Source organism: Pistacia vera, unplaced genomic scaffold (genome assembly GCF_008641045.1).
Source record: "Pistacia vera cultivar Batoury unplaced genomic scaffold, PisVer_v2 Contig254, whole genome shotgun sequence".
Lineage (NCBI taxonomy): Eukaryota > Viridiplantae > Streptophyta > Magnoliopsida > Sapindales > Anacardiaceae > Pistacia > Pistacia vera.
This window is the reverse complement of record NW_022196062.1, coordinates 397,317-415,140: the sequence shown is the minus strand read 5'-3', so window position 1 is coordinate 415,140 and position 17,824 is coordinate 397,317. Positions and strand designations below refer to the sequence as shown.

Below are 17,824 nucleotides of genomic sequence, written 5' to 3'. Positions count from 1 at the left end.
GAAAAATTTTTAAAAAATCATCAAACCTTAGGTAAAACTTTGAGCAAATGTATTGAAAATAATATCCAATTAACAAAGAAACACAATTTTTGTTAGAATTTTATTTAATCTCTTAAAATAATTAGATATCATAGCTATCAAATAAAAAAAGATAGTATAATATTTATAAAGAAAGACTAATGAAACTTTAATTAATAAAATTACAAAAACTGATTTATTACATTTTTAGATGTAACAATTAGATCTAATTAAAAGATTATTTTAGTAATTAATTAATCATTTTATTGTGTTAATTTTCAAAATCATTTTAGTGAAATTTAAAAACTTAAATAATTTACTAATCAATTTTCCAACATTTAAATTATTGGTATAGATCAACTAGATTTAATTTAATTTTTATTATCCGTAATCACGTCTACATCCGTTCCGATTCCACCAAGGTCAATCGCATCTCTCTGATTTGGTGCGAATTTTTGTATCAACACCTTATCATTATTATTTTACAAAATATCTTAATGTTTCTAGAAGATCTAGAATGTGCATCATAATTTATTAATTTGAAACACATCTTTCACATGATTATACTAACTTCGAAGTGTTTTAATAAAAAAACATATGCGATAGCTGTTGCACACCGTTAAACATGTGAAACAAGGTGTACACTCAGCAATCGCTAGCACCACTCTATTAACGAATACTACTACACCAATAATTATTTCTCACAAACTTTTTCCCACAACCTTGATGTGGCAACTCGCAATTGGTCAGCTCACAACGGATCCCACATGGGTCCCACTAATTAATTGTGAGCTGCCACGTCAGGGTTGTGAGAGAAAGTTTGTGAGCAATGGTTGTTAATGTAGTATTACTCTTAAATACCTAAACAAAGAAACCCTTGTATTTAAAGTCCTTGAACACTCAACCTTACTCAAGATATCAATCAACTCAACAATGGCATCAAAATTTTCCCAATCTTTCAAAGTAACCCGATAGGGCCCGGAACTGATCGCTCCCGCGGAGCTGACGCCAGAAGAAGTGAAGAAACTTTCAGATATAGATGATCAAGAAGGGCTCAGGTGTCAGGTTCCGGTGATGTTCGTCTACAGGAATAATCATCCTTCGCCTGCAATTGAAGGGCGAGATCCAGTGAAGGTTATCAGAGAAGCACTGAGTAAAGCGCTTGTGTTTTATTACCCTTTGGCTGGAAGGCTGAGGGAAGGGGAAAATCGGAAGCTTCTGGTGGATTGCAGTGGCGAAGGGGTTTTGTTCATTGAGGCTGATGCGAATTTCTCACTTGATGAACTTGGTGAGGAAATTCACCCGCCATTTCCATGTTTGGATGAGCTTCTGTATAATGTTCCGGGGTCTGACGGCATCCTTGGATGTCCACTGTTGCTTATCCAAGTGAGTTTACGAAGACTTCAAGTTGACTTTTCTCTTCATTTTTTCATATTAAATACCAACATCCTTAATTTTACAGGTGACTCGTTTGCTATGTGGAGGATTCATCCTTGCTCTACGTGTAAACCACACCATGTTCGATGCATACGGCTTTGTCCAATTCCTAAACGCCATGGAAGAAATGACACAAGGAAAACCAACACCATCTGTAACCCCAGTATGGCAGCGACACCTCTTGAATGCAAGAAACCCACCACGCATAACAGACATCCACCACGAATACGAACAGCTCGACGATTCCAATGACACTCTCCACACCACCAACCCCAACGACCTCGACCACAAATCCTTCTTCTTCGGCCCTGAAGAGATCTCCTCCCTCCGCAACCACCTTCCTCCCCGCCTCAAAAACAGTTCCACATTTGAAATAACAATAGCTTGCTTATGGACATGTCGAACGGCTGCTCTTCAACTCGACCATAACCAGACCGTTCGGTTTTCTTGCGTAACGAACATCCGAAACAAGGGCAGCAGAATTCCTCTTCCTCGGGGCTATTACGGGAATGCGTTTGCATACCCCGCCGCGTGTGCGAAGGCTGGCAGTTTGTGTGGCAGTGGACTGGGGTATGCAGTGGAGTTGGTGAAGAGGGCGAAGGCGCAGATGAGCTGGGAGTATTTGAGGTCGGTGGCGGATTTGATGGTGATGAAGGGGCGGCCCCGGTACACAAATGTGGAGAACTTCATCGTTTCGAATTTGACGCATTCGAGGTTTACAGAGGTTGACTTTGGATGGGGGAAGCCAGTGTATGGTGGAACGGCGGGAGCTATGTCGTTGATTAGTTTTTGCATGAAGTTTCAAAGAAAGGATGGGAAGAATGGGATTCTGATTCCGATAAGCTTGCCGAAATCAAGTATGGTGAGGTTTCAAAAAGAGGTGAAGAAGATGATCGCTCAAGGAGCATCAATGGAGGATTTGTCTGAAATGAAACACAGTGAGAAGTTATTATGTAAGGTTTAATTCAGTTTGACTTAGTTGGTTCCAAGATATTTGAATATTATAAATTATTGAGTGAGGGAAAATCAAAACTTTCTTTGTTATGTGGTAACGATTTAGAATGTCATATAGATTAGATTTTTCTAATAGAATAAGAACAACCATGAAGTCCGGTATGCGTGTCAGATCATCCATTCTAATAAAAACAACGTGATAAAGAGTAATTTTATATGTATAAATTCAGCATATAAACTAATTGATTTTAATTTGTTCCATTTATTTTTAATTTTGTTATAAGTTGTATTTGTTTTATATCGTTTTAAGTTGATGGGTTGTCAATATATATATATAGTAAAACCTCTCTATAATCATAACGGTGGGACTAATTAATTTTATTACTATGAGGAGGTTATAATTTAATAGAGGTGTAGTTACAAAAATTTTTTAGTTTATAATTCATGTTTTAGTAGTACAGTGTTAGGATTTTAATTCATATTTTAATGGTATTATGATTTCAATTCATCGCTTTAATTGTCTATTTTTCAAACGAATAGAAGATCGTATCTTAGATCTAGCAAATATAAGTATCTTTGATGAAATTGTAAATACAATTGTTGCATGGTTAAACTAATGTGAAGCTACAGACAAATTTTAATTGTTTTAAGCATTACAAAATTAATTAGGATCCTTGATATCGATGAATTGCAAGTTATAAATAAAGTGGATAAGAAGAATCAAAAAGTCATTGTAGAATTGAGTAATCATATTTGACAACTTTACTACACTGATCGAATAGATATTAATGCATTCCTCAATAATTCAAATGAGTAACAAGTCATGTATACTTTAACTGAAGAAGAAATCATTGCTACAATTACACAAGAAAAGAAAAGAAATAATCATGAGGATGATAGTACGGAAATACAAAAACTTTCGTGCCAAAAAGCTCCAAACATGTTTGAAAAGCTATAAATATTTGGCTTCAACAAAAATATGTCCGTGCTAGCAGTAATGTACTCGCAAGTTAAAAGATGTGGTAATAACTCTAAAGCATAAATCATTCTCCCAAACAATTTTAGATAAGTATTTTATTTCATTTTAAACCTTTAATGTAACAAATAATTTTTTTTTTTTTTTTTGCAATATACATATAATTATTACTATATGGAGGCAACTTTCCTTAAGACAAGAATTATAAAATTATAACTAATTACAATGTGGAGTTTGTTCTTACTTATAACTATCCCAAGTTGGGAATAAATTTTTTTATGACTATGTGGAGTTTATTCTTATATAGAGTATCACTATATATATATACTGTATTCTATTTATATCCAGTTTATAATTCAGTAAATGGCAATGATACTAAAACTATGGCCACAGTGGGATTGAGTTGTTGCTCTATCCAGTTTATAATTCAGGTCATTGGTCCAGTAACTGAACATATAATATCGAGAGTAACCGAGGTTGACACTATTTCTATGCCCTGGTCTCATTGAGATAACAGATGATGAAAGGATTGGATTGTACGATAACCATATCGTTGATAGGTAGCTACTTCGCTGAATCCGAATCTGCTGTCTTGCTAGGGGCCAATCTTGGTCTGTGTGTAGTAAGACTATTAATTGGTGTTAGTCGCGATACTACACACTACCGGTATGATGAGGAGCCTGCGAGTCACATACATAAAAGATAATTTAAGAGCCAGTTTATAAGAAGGGCATTTTTGTCTTTTTAGGCAAAAAGGATATTTTAGTAATCTCACATTGCAATTAAATTTGTTGAGGTCATAGCCTTTTATTTAATTTGACATTAAAATTAAATAAGTGATATTACATTTAAATAAGTGTTCGCATATATTTAAACAAATTATCACTATTGTTAAATGTTAATATATTATATATATATTAATTGAATTTAATTGAGATAATAATAATTAAAATCAAAATATCTAAATGGGGCTGTTTGGATACAAGGGTTGTTTGGGTTGGTGCCCAAGTCTATTCCATGATGGAATAGGGCAAAGTGTGCACTATATAAGTGCAACACTTTGTGAATTAAAAATTAATTTATTCAATTATTGAGATTAAAATATTCCAACCCCCTTTCTCTTCATCCCACGCCAGTTTGCCTTTTTGCTTGAATCAAATATTATTTGATTTCTTATTGGTTCTTAAGGCTAAAGAGGATCTAGCAAATCTCTCGTTAGTTCCTTGGGGTTATTTTCGTGTGAACTACGATTAGTTCGATCCTACCCTTAAGTTGGTAACAAAACCCATACAGAGATAAGTTGGAGGAGCCTCTAAACGTGCGTATGATTTCTTAACTCTAGACTGTATTTTCTGCAGATTCTAATTTATTATATAAATTGTAAATTTATGCTTTGATCTTGGTTCTAAGGAACGATCCATGTAGTAAATCATTTTTGTTTTCCGCTGCCATGACTTGGTCGTTTCCTAACACTATGCAGGCCTTGCGCCCACATACCTTCAAGTTTTTCTTTCTAGGGTTAACTTCCCAATGGGTTTGCAGTCATTGGATTCAAAACTAATCTTGCTAACTTAGAGGCTTACTCTCCCGCTACTAAATATATGAGACTGCAACCTTGCTTCATCTAAACCCATGTGTACAACCCTGTCGGGAATTGGAGTCTCACCCACATTCTCTACTGATTCTTACTATTAGATCAAAAACACAACTACTATTAATCATAAATAAAAATCAACCCACACAAGTAAAAAGAAAATTACTTACAGTGGCCAGCTTACAGAGCACGTCATTGTGGCTTGAGAGGCACATATCACTTTCTTAACTAGCTTCTGATCTAACTTTCTTTCAGAAAATCTCTTAAGGTCTCCAAAATCTTGCTCTGATACCAAAAATGTAATGTCTTACTGGGCAAATATCACTAAGTAATCCTGTCGAGAGAATCTAGAGAATTACCGGTTTAAAAAGGGTGTTTGTCTAAAATTTTTATCCTTAATCCAGTTATAACATACTATTACACAAAGATTATTTCTCACATATATAAATCCACATTAGATTTCTTCACTAAGATAGTGTGTACAATCCTCTCGTTAGCCTGACGTCTCTCGACCACTACAATCTAATACATGCAAAAAAACAAGGAAAGCAACGGGGTGAGCTATAAATGTTTAGTAAGTAAACCAAATCTAATTATGTTCTTACTCTGTTGTCCCCGTTTTCGCTATACTGCTTCTAAATTTCTGCTTGCTTTCTCTCTTTATTCTCAAGCGTACTACTTAGCAGTCTTCTATTTTTCTCAAATCTTTCTAAATCCTTCTAGGGCTGTGCTATTCTTTATCATTTTACTTCTCTTCTCTGCTAGATTATAACTTTTTGGTTCTTTCTCTACTCAACAAATCACTAAGTTTTCATGCTATTTGGCATGTTTCTAATTTCTGTTCTTTTCTAGCATGTATCTAATTCCTGTTTTTTTCTTGTGTATCTCTAATTTTTTTCTATTCTTGTAGGCTTCTTTTTTCTTTTCTTCTCTATTCTCATGGGTTTCTATTTTCTTTTCTTGGCTAGTCAGACATGCAATAATAAATAAACTGTTTAATTTATGCATAAATGCATAACGTGCAATGCACATAAAATGTCTGATGCATATGCAAATGATCATGTTTGGATTCTTTCTGAAAATTCTTTTCTTTTCTTTCTGTTTTCTATTTCTTATTATATTTTTCTTTCTCTCTAAAATTCTTTATGTTTTCTGTTTCTTATTCCAATTTTCTTTCTTTCTGACACTCTTTCTATTTTTTACTCTGGTTTGTTGATCGGACTAGGCTAAGCCATGGATTTGGAAGCCTGGCCGTGTGAGCGTATTCTGAAATTCTTTCTAGGTACAATCCTCATCCACACGCACTTCTAGCGAACTGTATAATTCTATTTTCTATTCTGAGGCCGCTCAATGATGGCGGCGTGCATGTAGGAAACTTTTGCATCTCTATCGCCACTAGCCAATGCAGCAAATGCTCATAGGTTCCCCATCACAACAGCACTCTGAAAACATGCTCTGCAAAATAACTAGCTAGACATTTCCAATAGTTATAAAATTTCTGAAATATATGCTATGCTATGTTATGCATTTATATGTTGTCTATGCATGATCCCAAAATACGTGTCCGACTCTGGCATGTACCCTATTAATTCTAAGGCTTTTATTTCTACACTTTTTTGGAAAGCCCAAAATTCTATTCTAATAACACGCTTAACTTAAACATTTTCTATTTTATTCTTTATTTCTGAATTCTATACATCGTGTGTACGTACACGATTCTATAATTTCTACATAATTCTGTAATTCTTCAATTCTATCCAAACCTGCATCCGGTGACCTGCTGCTAGTGCCGAGCTTGATATCAAATCGAGCAATAATCTTCAAAGCTCGAACGAGCATCGAACACTAGGGGCAAATGTTGTGTGTGATTTTTCCATCAAGCTCGGTGAGTTGCAAGGTATTAGATAAACGTAGAATCAGTCTGACTCTACTGGTTGTCTGACCCAGCATAAGCTCGTCGACATATAGCTCGACCCAGCACAAGCTAGTCGCGAATAACCCGAATGATCATTCAATCTGTTCCCAGATAACTTCATATCCCAGACATTACAGGAATGATCAGATTAATAACACTCTTTGCGCAATCACAACGCCCAATCACAAGAATATCAAAGTTGCAGTTCAAATCAATTGTAATCTCTTTATTTTCACTCTTTTCTTTTTATATTGTATATAAACCCCCCGAATGAAAAAAAGGAGGTTAGAAATTTTACATAAAACTCTAAAGTCATCACGGGAAAAGGAAAGTTATTTGTAATCTTCAACATTGAAATATTGACCAAATTAATGGCTAATATCAAGAGCATGTGAATTTGCTGCAATCAGGAACCATATTTATTAATTAAGTTGAGAAAATGTAATTTCTGAATAGGCTACATAAATACAAATGCATTGTATTTATATATGATTAATGTTAAGAATATGGCAACTTATTAAAGAGGCTCAATAACTTAAGACGAAGGCAGGATAATGATTAAATCCTCACTGAAATACATGACAATGACACTAAATCTTATCTTTTGCTTTTTTAATATATACATCAGTATCACTAACATGTTCTAGATTGTTATATAAATATTAATATACACATTTACATAAATGGGGAATAAAATCTCAGAATAAATTCTCTTAATATGTTCCCCACACTTCACAATACCTATCTAATTAATCTTCTTAAATCAAAATATAAGAAAGATGTAAGTATAGACTATATACAGTAATACTTTATAATAAAGTTTAGATTTATATAATAATAAAGAGTTAAGTTATTGTTGATATATTTTCTTATGACTCCATAAGTCATTGTTGGAAACTATTAATAAAAAAATAATTAAAAGGTAACCACGTATTATGTTAATCATATATATATTAATATTAATATATCTGTCATAATATAGATTAAAGTTGATATATAATATTATTTTAGTCGATATATAATAAAGAAAAATGTTATCCTTATAAAGACTCATATAAAGAGGGTTACAAAATGATATCATCCAGAAGAAAAAAACAAAGAAAAAACAGAAAAAGAGAGAGAGACAGAGACAGAGAGAGAAAAATTATGAAAATCAAGGGTGAAGATTATCTTTGTATGCCCCATTTGTATGTGTCTTTGTAAAACTAGCATTGTTCTATAATAAATATCACTTCAATTTCACACCTTAGATTTTATAAGAAGTTGCAGAGGTGGAGCTAGGGGAGGTTCCCTCTAGAATTCTAAAAAGATAAAAATAAAAATTTGAAAAAATTTACTAATAAAATTTGATTGGTCAATAATCTTTTTATGTATATTTAGCCCTCCCAAAAAATAATATCTTGTTAACTCTATCAAATTACTTTCGTAGCTTTTGATAGGGACACCAATTATTTTTCAATGCACTGAAATTTTCTAATGGCAAATATGTTACTAGTAGGAAATAAAAATGAGTAAACATGATCTCCAGAGACTTTGGTTATAAAATCAGATTACATTATACAATAGGTCCATTAAAAAATTCATTCTCAGACCTACACAGCTGCCGCGCCTCGTGGGCAGTAGCAGAGCTAGGATTTTTGCCGAGGGGCTCTCCACGGCTTCATCATTGTTTGTCAAACAATTACGAAAAATTTTTAAAAAATCATCAAACCTTAGGTAAAACTTTGAGCAAATGTATTGAAAATAATATCCAATTAACAAAGAAACACAATTTTTGTTAGAATTTTATTTAATCTCTTAAAATAATTAGATATCATAGCTATCAAATAAAAAAAGATAGTATAATATTTATAAAGAAAGACTAATGAAACTTTAATTAATAAAATTACAAAAACTGATTTATTACATTTTTAGATGTAACAATTAGATCTAATTAAAAGATTATTTTAGTAATTAATTAATCATTTTATTGTGTTAATTTTCTTATATTTAAAATCATTTTAGTGAAATTTAAAAACTTAAATAATTTACTAATCAATTTTCCAACATTTAAATTATTGGCATAGATCAACTAGATTTAATTTAATTTTTATTAGAATATACTTAACCAACTAATTACTTTATAAAATAATAAAAATATCATTATTAATATATTAATGATTGGTGCAAATCAAGTTGTCCTTTAATTAAATAAAAAATTAATTTTATAAATGTATTTGTTATATCTAAAGTCAAATTGATAATAATGTTTTCAACTAATTACAAAATCAAACAAACTCATAAGATTCATATTTTTCTTCATCAGAACAAAAAACCTAAAAAAATAAAGAATAAACATAATTCAATCTTAAAATAAACTAAATTAAAATAAATAATATATATTACATAAAACTAATAAAGCAGAAAATAGTTTGCATCTTGAATACTAAAAGGTTGAACAATTTGGATCTTGAAAAGTTAACTCCAATCGAGCGATGAAAACAAAGGGATGCACTCACTAAATAAAATTAAGAATACAAAAAGCTGTGGAGATTAATTAGCTGCATATATATAAATATATTTATAATAATTAAACTGTTAGGCCAACATAGCCGTTATATTTATGATTGGTGGGCGACGTTAACCTATTATCACGATTACTTTTATTGTAGGCCATATATATATATATATATACTTTTTAGAAAATGATAGAGCCATCGAAGGTTGCGCACCGAATCTGTGCACCGAATGACGTAGCAAAACCTTGATAGTTGATTAATAGTAACTAATAATGAATCAACGGTCAGGATTTTGTCAAGTCATTCGGTGCACAGATTCGGTACGTAACCTTCGGCGGCTGTAGCATTACTCATACTTTTTGATATAAAAACAATTAATTATAAATATTTACAAAAAAAAAAAATTCAAAATCTGAGGGTAGGCATGCTGGATCCGCCCCTGGTGTGTATTATGGTTATGGAGAAGCCTTGTGAATGGAGAATGTTTGCTAGCTGTAGCATTGGATTTATGTGGCCTTGAGATGGAAGAGGAAACAGAACCAATCTGCGACCCTTTCTTTGATGCATCTCTGTGTTGGTTTGGTTCTCCATGGAGCTTTTTCTGCTTATGAATGCTACAACTTTGAAACTCGCAAGGTTGCTATTGGTTTGTGTGCATCTGAGAAAATGGGGTTTGCCCAAGAACTGTGTGGCCCTTGGATCACGAACTAAGCCTAAAGCGTCCAGTACAGCAATTGAACACGCAGCCCAACTTGTTTATGGGCTATGGCCGAACAGCTATCAATTGGGTATTGGGTTCATTTTTTGACCCGACAGCCATTGAAAAAGATTAGTTTGGTAATAGTTTCCTAATAGAAGAGGGTGGAACCTTGAAGAGATTTTATTTTATAACATTGCTGATGATATTGAATCTTAACTTTACCTAAGATTATACTTTAATTCCTTATTCCAATCAAGAGAATTTTTGACTCTTTTTGATGTTGCAGCCTTTGATGAACTTGTCCTTATGCATTGTTTTGATTTCTATTTTTATCTTATTAGCACAAATTTTCATTAGATATATCTTCGAGAAAGGTCACCAATCTTTTTCAATCTTTTCGCTACCAGATAATTCTTCATCTTCCTGAAACATCATGAACTGACTCAAATATTCTCTCACAGTACCATTTTCCTTCTCTATAAATGTACTTCAGCTTCCTCGACCCCACCAGACCAAATAACTAAGGAATTCATTTTCCCAGCATCCAAACAACTCTACAAACTATCTCATTTGCAGACTTTCTTTAAGAAAAACACAACAATGTCTCTGATTCCAAGCAACTTCTTTGGCCGAAGAACCAACATCTTCGACCCACTCTCTCTTGATATATGGGATCCATTTCAAGACCTTCCCTTCTCAAACCTCTCAATCTCTTCAGTTCCTCGCTCCGAACTCTCCAACGAGACCGCTGCGTTTGCCAACACTCGCATAGACTGGAAAGAGACCCCGGAAGCCCACGTCTTCAAGGCTGATCTGCCAGGCCTCAAGAAAGAAGAAGTGAAGGTCGAGATTGAAGACGGCAATGTCTTGCAAATAAGCGGGGAGAGAAAGAAGGAACTGGAAGAGAAGAATGACACTTGGCATCGTGTTGAGAGGAGCAGTGGTCAGTTCTTAAGAAGGTTCAGGTTACCAGAAAATGCCAAGACCGATCAAGTTAAGGCTTCCATGGAAAATGGAGTCTTGACTGTGACTGTGCCTAAACAAGAAGTGAAGAAACCTGACGTCAAGGCCATTGAAATCTCATCTACTTAATCAGTTTCTTCAGTAATTTTATGTGTGCCTTTCTCTGTAAAATATAATTAATAAGAGAATAATATATTATGGGTGTGTGAGTGTGTTTGTAATAAACGAGTTTTTCATCAATAAAAGTTTGAGCCTTTTTTTTTGTTTTTTTTTCCAAAGAATGAACCCTTGAGAAATCATCACTGTAATTATATTCTGTGCCTAGTTTTGATTGGGCTTCCTAGGCCCGAGACCCATATCAATATTTGAGATCAGAAGCCCAGAGCCCATGACCCGTGAAAATGAAGGGAAGAAAAAATTGAAACAAAAAGCTGCATAGCAACTGTATTTTTGCCCTACTGATTTTTATTATTTTTTTAATTCACCGAAGGATTTTGGGTTATTATTAAGATAGGGTGAAATTTATTGGCAACATTATGGCTTTCATTATGCAATCCAGTAGCATGATAACTTGAGGCACGCCACCACCCACAATCGGAAGCATAATAGATAGCACTAAAGAGTGGTGGAAGTGGGAGTGGAAGTTTTGATTGGTTTAAGCATATATGGAATTGTACATGTGCATAATAATGTTTATGATAAGAATAAAAATAGATTGACCATCAATAATATGATTAAAAGGATATAATTAATATTAAATAAAACCTTATATATTATCAAAATACATCTTGACTCGTGTTTCGATTAAAAATACTGTCGAATAAAAACGCTTTGTACGAAGACACTCAAAGATAACAAAATCACTGATATATCAATAGCATCATGTTTATATGTATTGGTAATAAACTATTCAACTTATTACAAAGTAATAATTGATTTATAAATGTGTGTTAAAAGCAAGAAATTAAGTTATTGAGCAAGAGTAGAAATGAAGCCATTACGCACTAAAGAATAGAACAATTTTAGCAAATGTACGAAAATAATCTTAAATTGGGCCATAATTAACGGCTTGAGATGGGCCCAAAATCTAGATGATAGAAGCCCACCAAATTTCAGAGGCTTCCACGTGTTGAAAGTAGACAGCTTGTCTACCTTTGCTTCAAACCCAAATTCAAAATTAGATGATAAATCAATTTATTTTATCACAAACCAATAGAACCATTGCCACATTGCTCCATTTTGACTTTGAATCTTCAATTATGGAACAAGTCTCTACCCACCCTTACCATATTAGTTGACCTTTTTTCTCACATCAAATTTGGAGGGGTTCATTTCAAATTATATTTGTGTTTGAAAGAGGAATCTAATCAAATGACCTATGATGACTACTTTTTGATAAAGAAAATTTCAAAATTTTGAACTTATATCATAATATTAATATATAAAACCACTAATCAAACTTGATTACTTGTATTAGACTTTTTTTTTATATATATAATCAGGGTGTTCGGAACAGTTTGACGTCGAATAACTACTCCAATGACTACTCTTATTAACAATCGATGGAAAACTCGAACTCGGGACCTCGTGTATTAGACTCATGATTAATCCATAATTTGATTTTCCTAATTAATAATTCATGGGGTGACTGTTACTCTGTTTTGTGACAGAAGACAAAACGAACCCTACCTCAATTAATTAAAACTAAACCCACTAAAAAAACTTCCATTTCCAGATAAAAGCCTGCGTATTTCCAATTTAAAAAGCAAAAGCAAACAAAACAGAAGCTAGCGCCAGCAACACCATTACCATACATAGGATCTTGAAAACATTACTTGTGTAGTTGTGTTGTGACATTCTCTTTGACTCCAGATAATCCTGGTTTGGTTTAATTACTGGAGTGGGTGTGTTTCAATTTTATCCTCGACTTTCGAAAAGTTAAAAATACACCCAAATTATTGATTACTTTTCCATATACACCTTGTCTAATTACTTTTCCATATACATCCAAATTTCGAGATTGTGGGTGTAGTATTACTCAAATCACAATACCTTTTTGTCTAATTAGACAAATGGAACTATGGTTCTTATACAAGAAAGAAATCAAGCGTTTGGGTGTATTGGTCACTTTTGGAAACCTTGAGGAGAAAATTGCTGTAAACGCTTTATTACTGTTTCAGTTTTGCTTTGATTATAGTCTTAATTAATGCGCACAACAGTGATTTACTAATGAACTATCAGTTAAAAGATCCTAACAACACAGCATCGATTTCTTCCATTAGCCTTTCTGTCCAACACTTGAGCCCAGTTAAAGCACTATTTAAAACTCAAAAATAAATCTCTGATCAATACCCAGACTGACACCAAAAGAATGAGTGTTGTTAAATTAAATACTAATTTCGAAGCTGGAAGTGCATTAAGAAATGGATTTTGGTATAAAAAGAAGAAGAGTTTGACCCAAGTCAAAACTGAAGGATACACAAGAACCAAAGAGCAGAGTTTTAACTTTTTTGAACAAAAAAAACCGGGAAATGTAACGAGATACTACGTACTCTTCAAGAAAAGCAAAGAAAAGATGATGAAGATTGAAGAAGACGGGGGCCATGGGGCCTTTTCATCCCCATATCTCATCACTGTCCCTACCACCTCTGCTGCTTCACGCTGAAGCAACTCCTTTTGTTTTTTAACATGCTTTTTAAAGTGTTATTCAAACATTATCTCCATTAACGTACACTTTCTTCAATAAAAATATAGGATGTTTTAGTATATTAAAAAAAAAAAAAAAAGAGTAAGAGTTGGATGGATAGTAATAATGAGATAAAAATTAAAAATTAATAAAAACACCTACACTCTTATAATAAAAATATTAAAAATTATAAAAATATCTTCATCCACCCACTCATCCATTAAATAACAGTCGATCATCACTGCTGAAGAATGGTTGAAGTCATCGTATCGACGTATATGATATACGATTGATTAGTATTTTCTAGCCAGATCCACCGAAATGTGAAACCTACTACTAAATATGATCAAAATCTTTTTCAGCCAGATCTAATTAGAAAATACTATATCAGCACACTACAGTTAGATCCGACGGCTAATGTGCAATTATATCATATTCCAACCACCCTCCTACAATAATGACTCGAAATCTAACAAATATGAGTCAAAAGTGATTTTATCTATTTCTAATTTTTTTTCTTTTTTTTTTTGTTTAGTTAAATTAATAAAAGGTTTAAAAAATAAATAAAATTTAATAATATTTTGAAAATAGAAAAACAAACGAGTACTTTAAAAATAATAAGGAATAAGAAAGAACAAAAATCGAGAAACAGACGCTCCATAGTTAACTTAGAAAATATCCAGTAAATTGAGTTACCTAAGGCCTTGAAATTCAAGATAAATTTTTTTGAAATTTGAGGTTTTTGGATTCTGGTTCTGGGGTCGTATTTTAAAGTGGAAAAAGAAAGGGAAAAAGCAAAGGTAAAGTGAGATGGAACTGTGAAGAAAAAAAAGCAGACTTCTGATAAATAAAATAATAAATATTTCTTATTAAAATTATATCTGCCAAGGGCTATTACAACAGAGAGGGTTGTGGATTCCTCTTCTACAACCAGACAACATTTATCAAAAAATAAATTAACGACATATCAAAGCCCAAATACATCAAACCCAGAAGATGGAAATCCACTTATTACACCCAAAAAATAAAAAACTAAGTAAAAACTAAAAACCCTCTTCCCTTCTTCCTCCTATAATTTGTTCTTAATTCATCTAAAATCTACTCAACAAAACCTGCAACCTCCTGAAAAACCACCAGGAAAATTTAATTAATTATTGTTCTACTAACTACACTCGCATTCTTAATTTCTTACCTTAAGAAAACCAAACCCCATATTTCTCCATCAGAAATTACTGCCTTTATACTTCATTTTTCCTTTTTTTTTTTTAAAAAATCTTTTCCAACAAAATGAGATCAAATCTGCGACTAAATGTTTTCTTCTTCTTCTTCTTATTCTTCAATATGTCCACTCCTGGGGAAGATGTATTTCATGATTTAGTGGAGCAGCTTCAGGTCTTAAACCTCGTTGCTTTTGAAGTGTCAAAAGCGCAGTCCTTCTCGCCATTAAAGCATCTGTCAGGTTAAAATAAACCCACAAAAATTAATCCAAAAAACACTAGAAAGAAACTATACAAACATGCCCTTCATGAACAGAGATTTATTATAACTCACCATAGTGTGGACCAAAAGCTGTGTTGAATCGGTGCTGAGCATGAGCATTATTCCCATTTATTTCGTCAAAGCTCAGATTCAAAGCCTGAACAACCTTAGCTGGAACTAGAACAGTTGAACAACCTGAAATAACAGAGAAAAACAGAGCATTTAGTCAAAGAAAAATTGAAACAAAATCAATCCAAATCTACAAAAATGTGAAGTTCATCTAACTTTACCTGATTTTTTACGAGAATCAGGAGGATTATTCCCATATCTCCGTGGCAAGAACACACCAGTACCAGCACATTCTCTTTTAACGCCACCAGATCCACCAGGAAACACACCTTTCGCGCCTGAAGCAGAGTGTTGTTGTTGATGTTGTTGCTGAACTTGAAGGGGCGGCCATGCAGCTTGAGAAATCCCAAGCGTACGCCCACGTCTCGCATTTTCATAAACCACACTTCTAGCTTTAGTCTGGATCTGTTGCGGTTGCGGCTGTGGCTGAGTTGACCACGTTGACCTCACTTGTTGCTGCCTTCCCCGCATCACACCGTTTTGAGGCCTTAGCATCTGATACTGCAGTTCAAAATTAAACGCTATCAACTATATCCAAAGTATTAAATCTTGGATTCAGTTTTAACTTTTTTGGGTTTTTACAAAATAACTCACCTGATTTGTTTGAGCAGGGCCGTAATTAACAGATTGGTTTAAATATAAGCCAAATTTGGGATTCTTGACAACATGCACGGGGCTTGGAGTAGTCTTGGGAGGAGCAATAAGGCCTCGGCCATGGCTTTTGTTGATGTCGTTGCATTTGAAGCCTTCGTTACTCATCTTCAACCTCGCGACTTGACCTGCAGCGGCAGAGATAAGGTCCCACGTGTCGTTTTGATCACCAAACGGCGTCGTTGGAGGAGACGATACAAGAGAGGAACCGTTTGGGCTGCCGTTGCTTGACACTGACCAGCTCCCTATTCCACTCAGTGTCGACTCGGGTGACCCGGCCATAACCCAGCTCTGCTCAAAAAAGAAAAACGTCAAAACAAGAGCTTAAAACTTAAAATTTTTAAATAACGTTTACGTAAAGTGGATAAATAAGGATTCCTGGAATTATACCTCGAGTTTGTCTTTAGTGAGACCAGGAACAGCGAGTTTCTGAGTTGAGGAGTGAGTGAGACGGCGAGTTAACCCAGCAAGGAAGTCCTCCTCGTCGCTGGTGTTCTCCGTCTCAGTCGAACCTTGCACTGACACCACCGGAGAACTAAGGGCTGAATCGAGCGAGTCAAACTCGTAAGGAAACTCAGTAGGGAAGCTGAGAGTACTGGGCTTCTTCAACTCATCAACACTCTTCACATAACCGTTCTTCACAACGGGGGAGTTTTCCTTATCCACGATAAGTACATCTTCAAACTTAGAAGGTAACCAAAAGACGGCGTCGTTCAAAGACTCTGACTCGGCCATGTTGGCAGAAGAAAAAAAACAAAGACACAGAATAGAGTAGAAGAGGGTTTGGTTTGGTTTGGTTTTGAGAGCTGCGTTTTGCTGCGTGAAGAAGATTTAAATCCTTAATAATGACGGAGCTTTGAGTTTGAGAGAAAGAGAGAGAGAGAGAATGAGGGACCCAACAAAAGAAGAGTAAAGAGAGAGAAAGATGGATGAGAATGTTGACGACAAGGTGCTTTTATTAAGGTTTCAGGGTTGCTTCGAGACAGCTTCAAAAAAAATTGTAAGAAGCAAAAAATGCACGGCACAGAGAAGGAGAGAGACGGCAAGGTGGATCGAGACGTTTGTGCTGCTGCGTAATTCGCCTGCCATCTGTGCATTTTTATTAGGGTTTAACATGTAAGTAACCCATATATGTGATTAAACGGAAAAATAGAGTGTAATCTGGCTACTCAAAGCAACGTGCGGAAACCATCACCTGGTTAATTAGGATTTTTAGGCGAATTAAGATCTTGAGCTCGATTCGTCTCAATTGTTAATACAAATGGTGACTATCGGTTTATTCAATCATTAACTTAAGGTTTTAAGAATTAATTAACGTATCGGTAAGTTGGTCCAAACACCCCGATCATTAAAAAGAAAAAAAAAAAATAGTGTGGGAGGGTAACATAGGACAAGTGATGTTGTGAGTATATAATAGTTGACTCTAATGTCAAAATCATGATTGGATCCCATACAAGGGTGGCCATGTAATTATTTGACTCACTGTTTATCATTTGCAAAGGAATAAGATTGAGGTCAAATGCAAATTTTTATTTTTATTTTCCATGTATAAATTAATATTTTTAAAATATATATTCACCAAATGTTAATAGAATAATGTTACAGTTACCGAAGGATGCACATTAAATAACATGACAAAATTCTAACTGTAGATTTAATCAATAGTCAAGATTATGTTACGTCATTCGGTGTACATCCTTCTATAACTATATTATTTTTCATGTTAATATACCAAATATTTATCATTTCAAGTAGTGAGGGTTATGAAGTTTAATTATTAATTAAATTAAAAATAATATAATTAAAACTTGAAAGTAACGAACA

General features: G+C 33.8%; 3 protein-coding genes across 3 annotated transcripts; 2 read left to right on the top strand and 1 right to left on the bottom strand.

Moving 5' to 3' along the window:
* Positions 1-952: 952 nt before the first annotated feature.
* On the top strand, positions 953-2,589 carry LOC116132506 (methanol O-anthraniloyltransferase-like). Its single transcript, XM_031418173.1, has 2 exons — positions 953-1,404; positions 1,481-2,589. Exons 1-2 carry the CDS (start codon positions 1,093-1,095, stop codon positions 2,417-2,419), a joined length of 1,251 nt encoding a protein of 416 aa, XP_031274033.1. The 5' UTR covers positions 953-1,092; the 3' UTR covers positions 2,420-2,589.
* Positions 2,590-10,362: 7,773 nt separating this feature from the next.
* On the top strand, positions 10,363-11,303 carry LOC116132504 (17.3 kDa class I heat shock protein-like). Its single transcript, XM_031418171.1, has one exon. It carries the CDS (start codon positions 10,693-10,695, stop codon positions 11,182-11,184), a length of 492 nt encoding a protein of 163 aa, XP_031274031.1. The 5' UTR covers positions 10,363-10,692; the 3' UTR covers positions 11,185-11,303.
* Positions 11,304-14,579: 3,276 nt separating this feature from the next.
* LOC116132503 lies at positions 14,580-16,788 on the bottom strand. Its single transcript, XM_031418169.1, has 5 exons — positions 16,391-16,788; positions 15,944-16,291; positions 15,511-15,850; positions 15,293-15,415; positions 14,580-15,193 (listed from the first exon to the last, which is right to left on the bottom strand). Exons 1-5 carry the CDS (start codon positions 16,733-16,735, stop codon positions 15,078-15,080), a joined length of 1,272 nt encoding a protein of 423 aa, XP_031274029.1. The 5' UTR covers positions 16,736-16,788; the 3' UTR covers positions 14,580-15,077.
* Between the last annotated feature and the right edge of the window lie 1,036 nt (positions 16,789-17,824).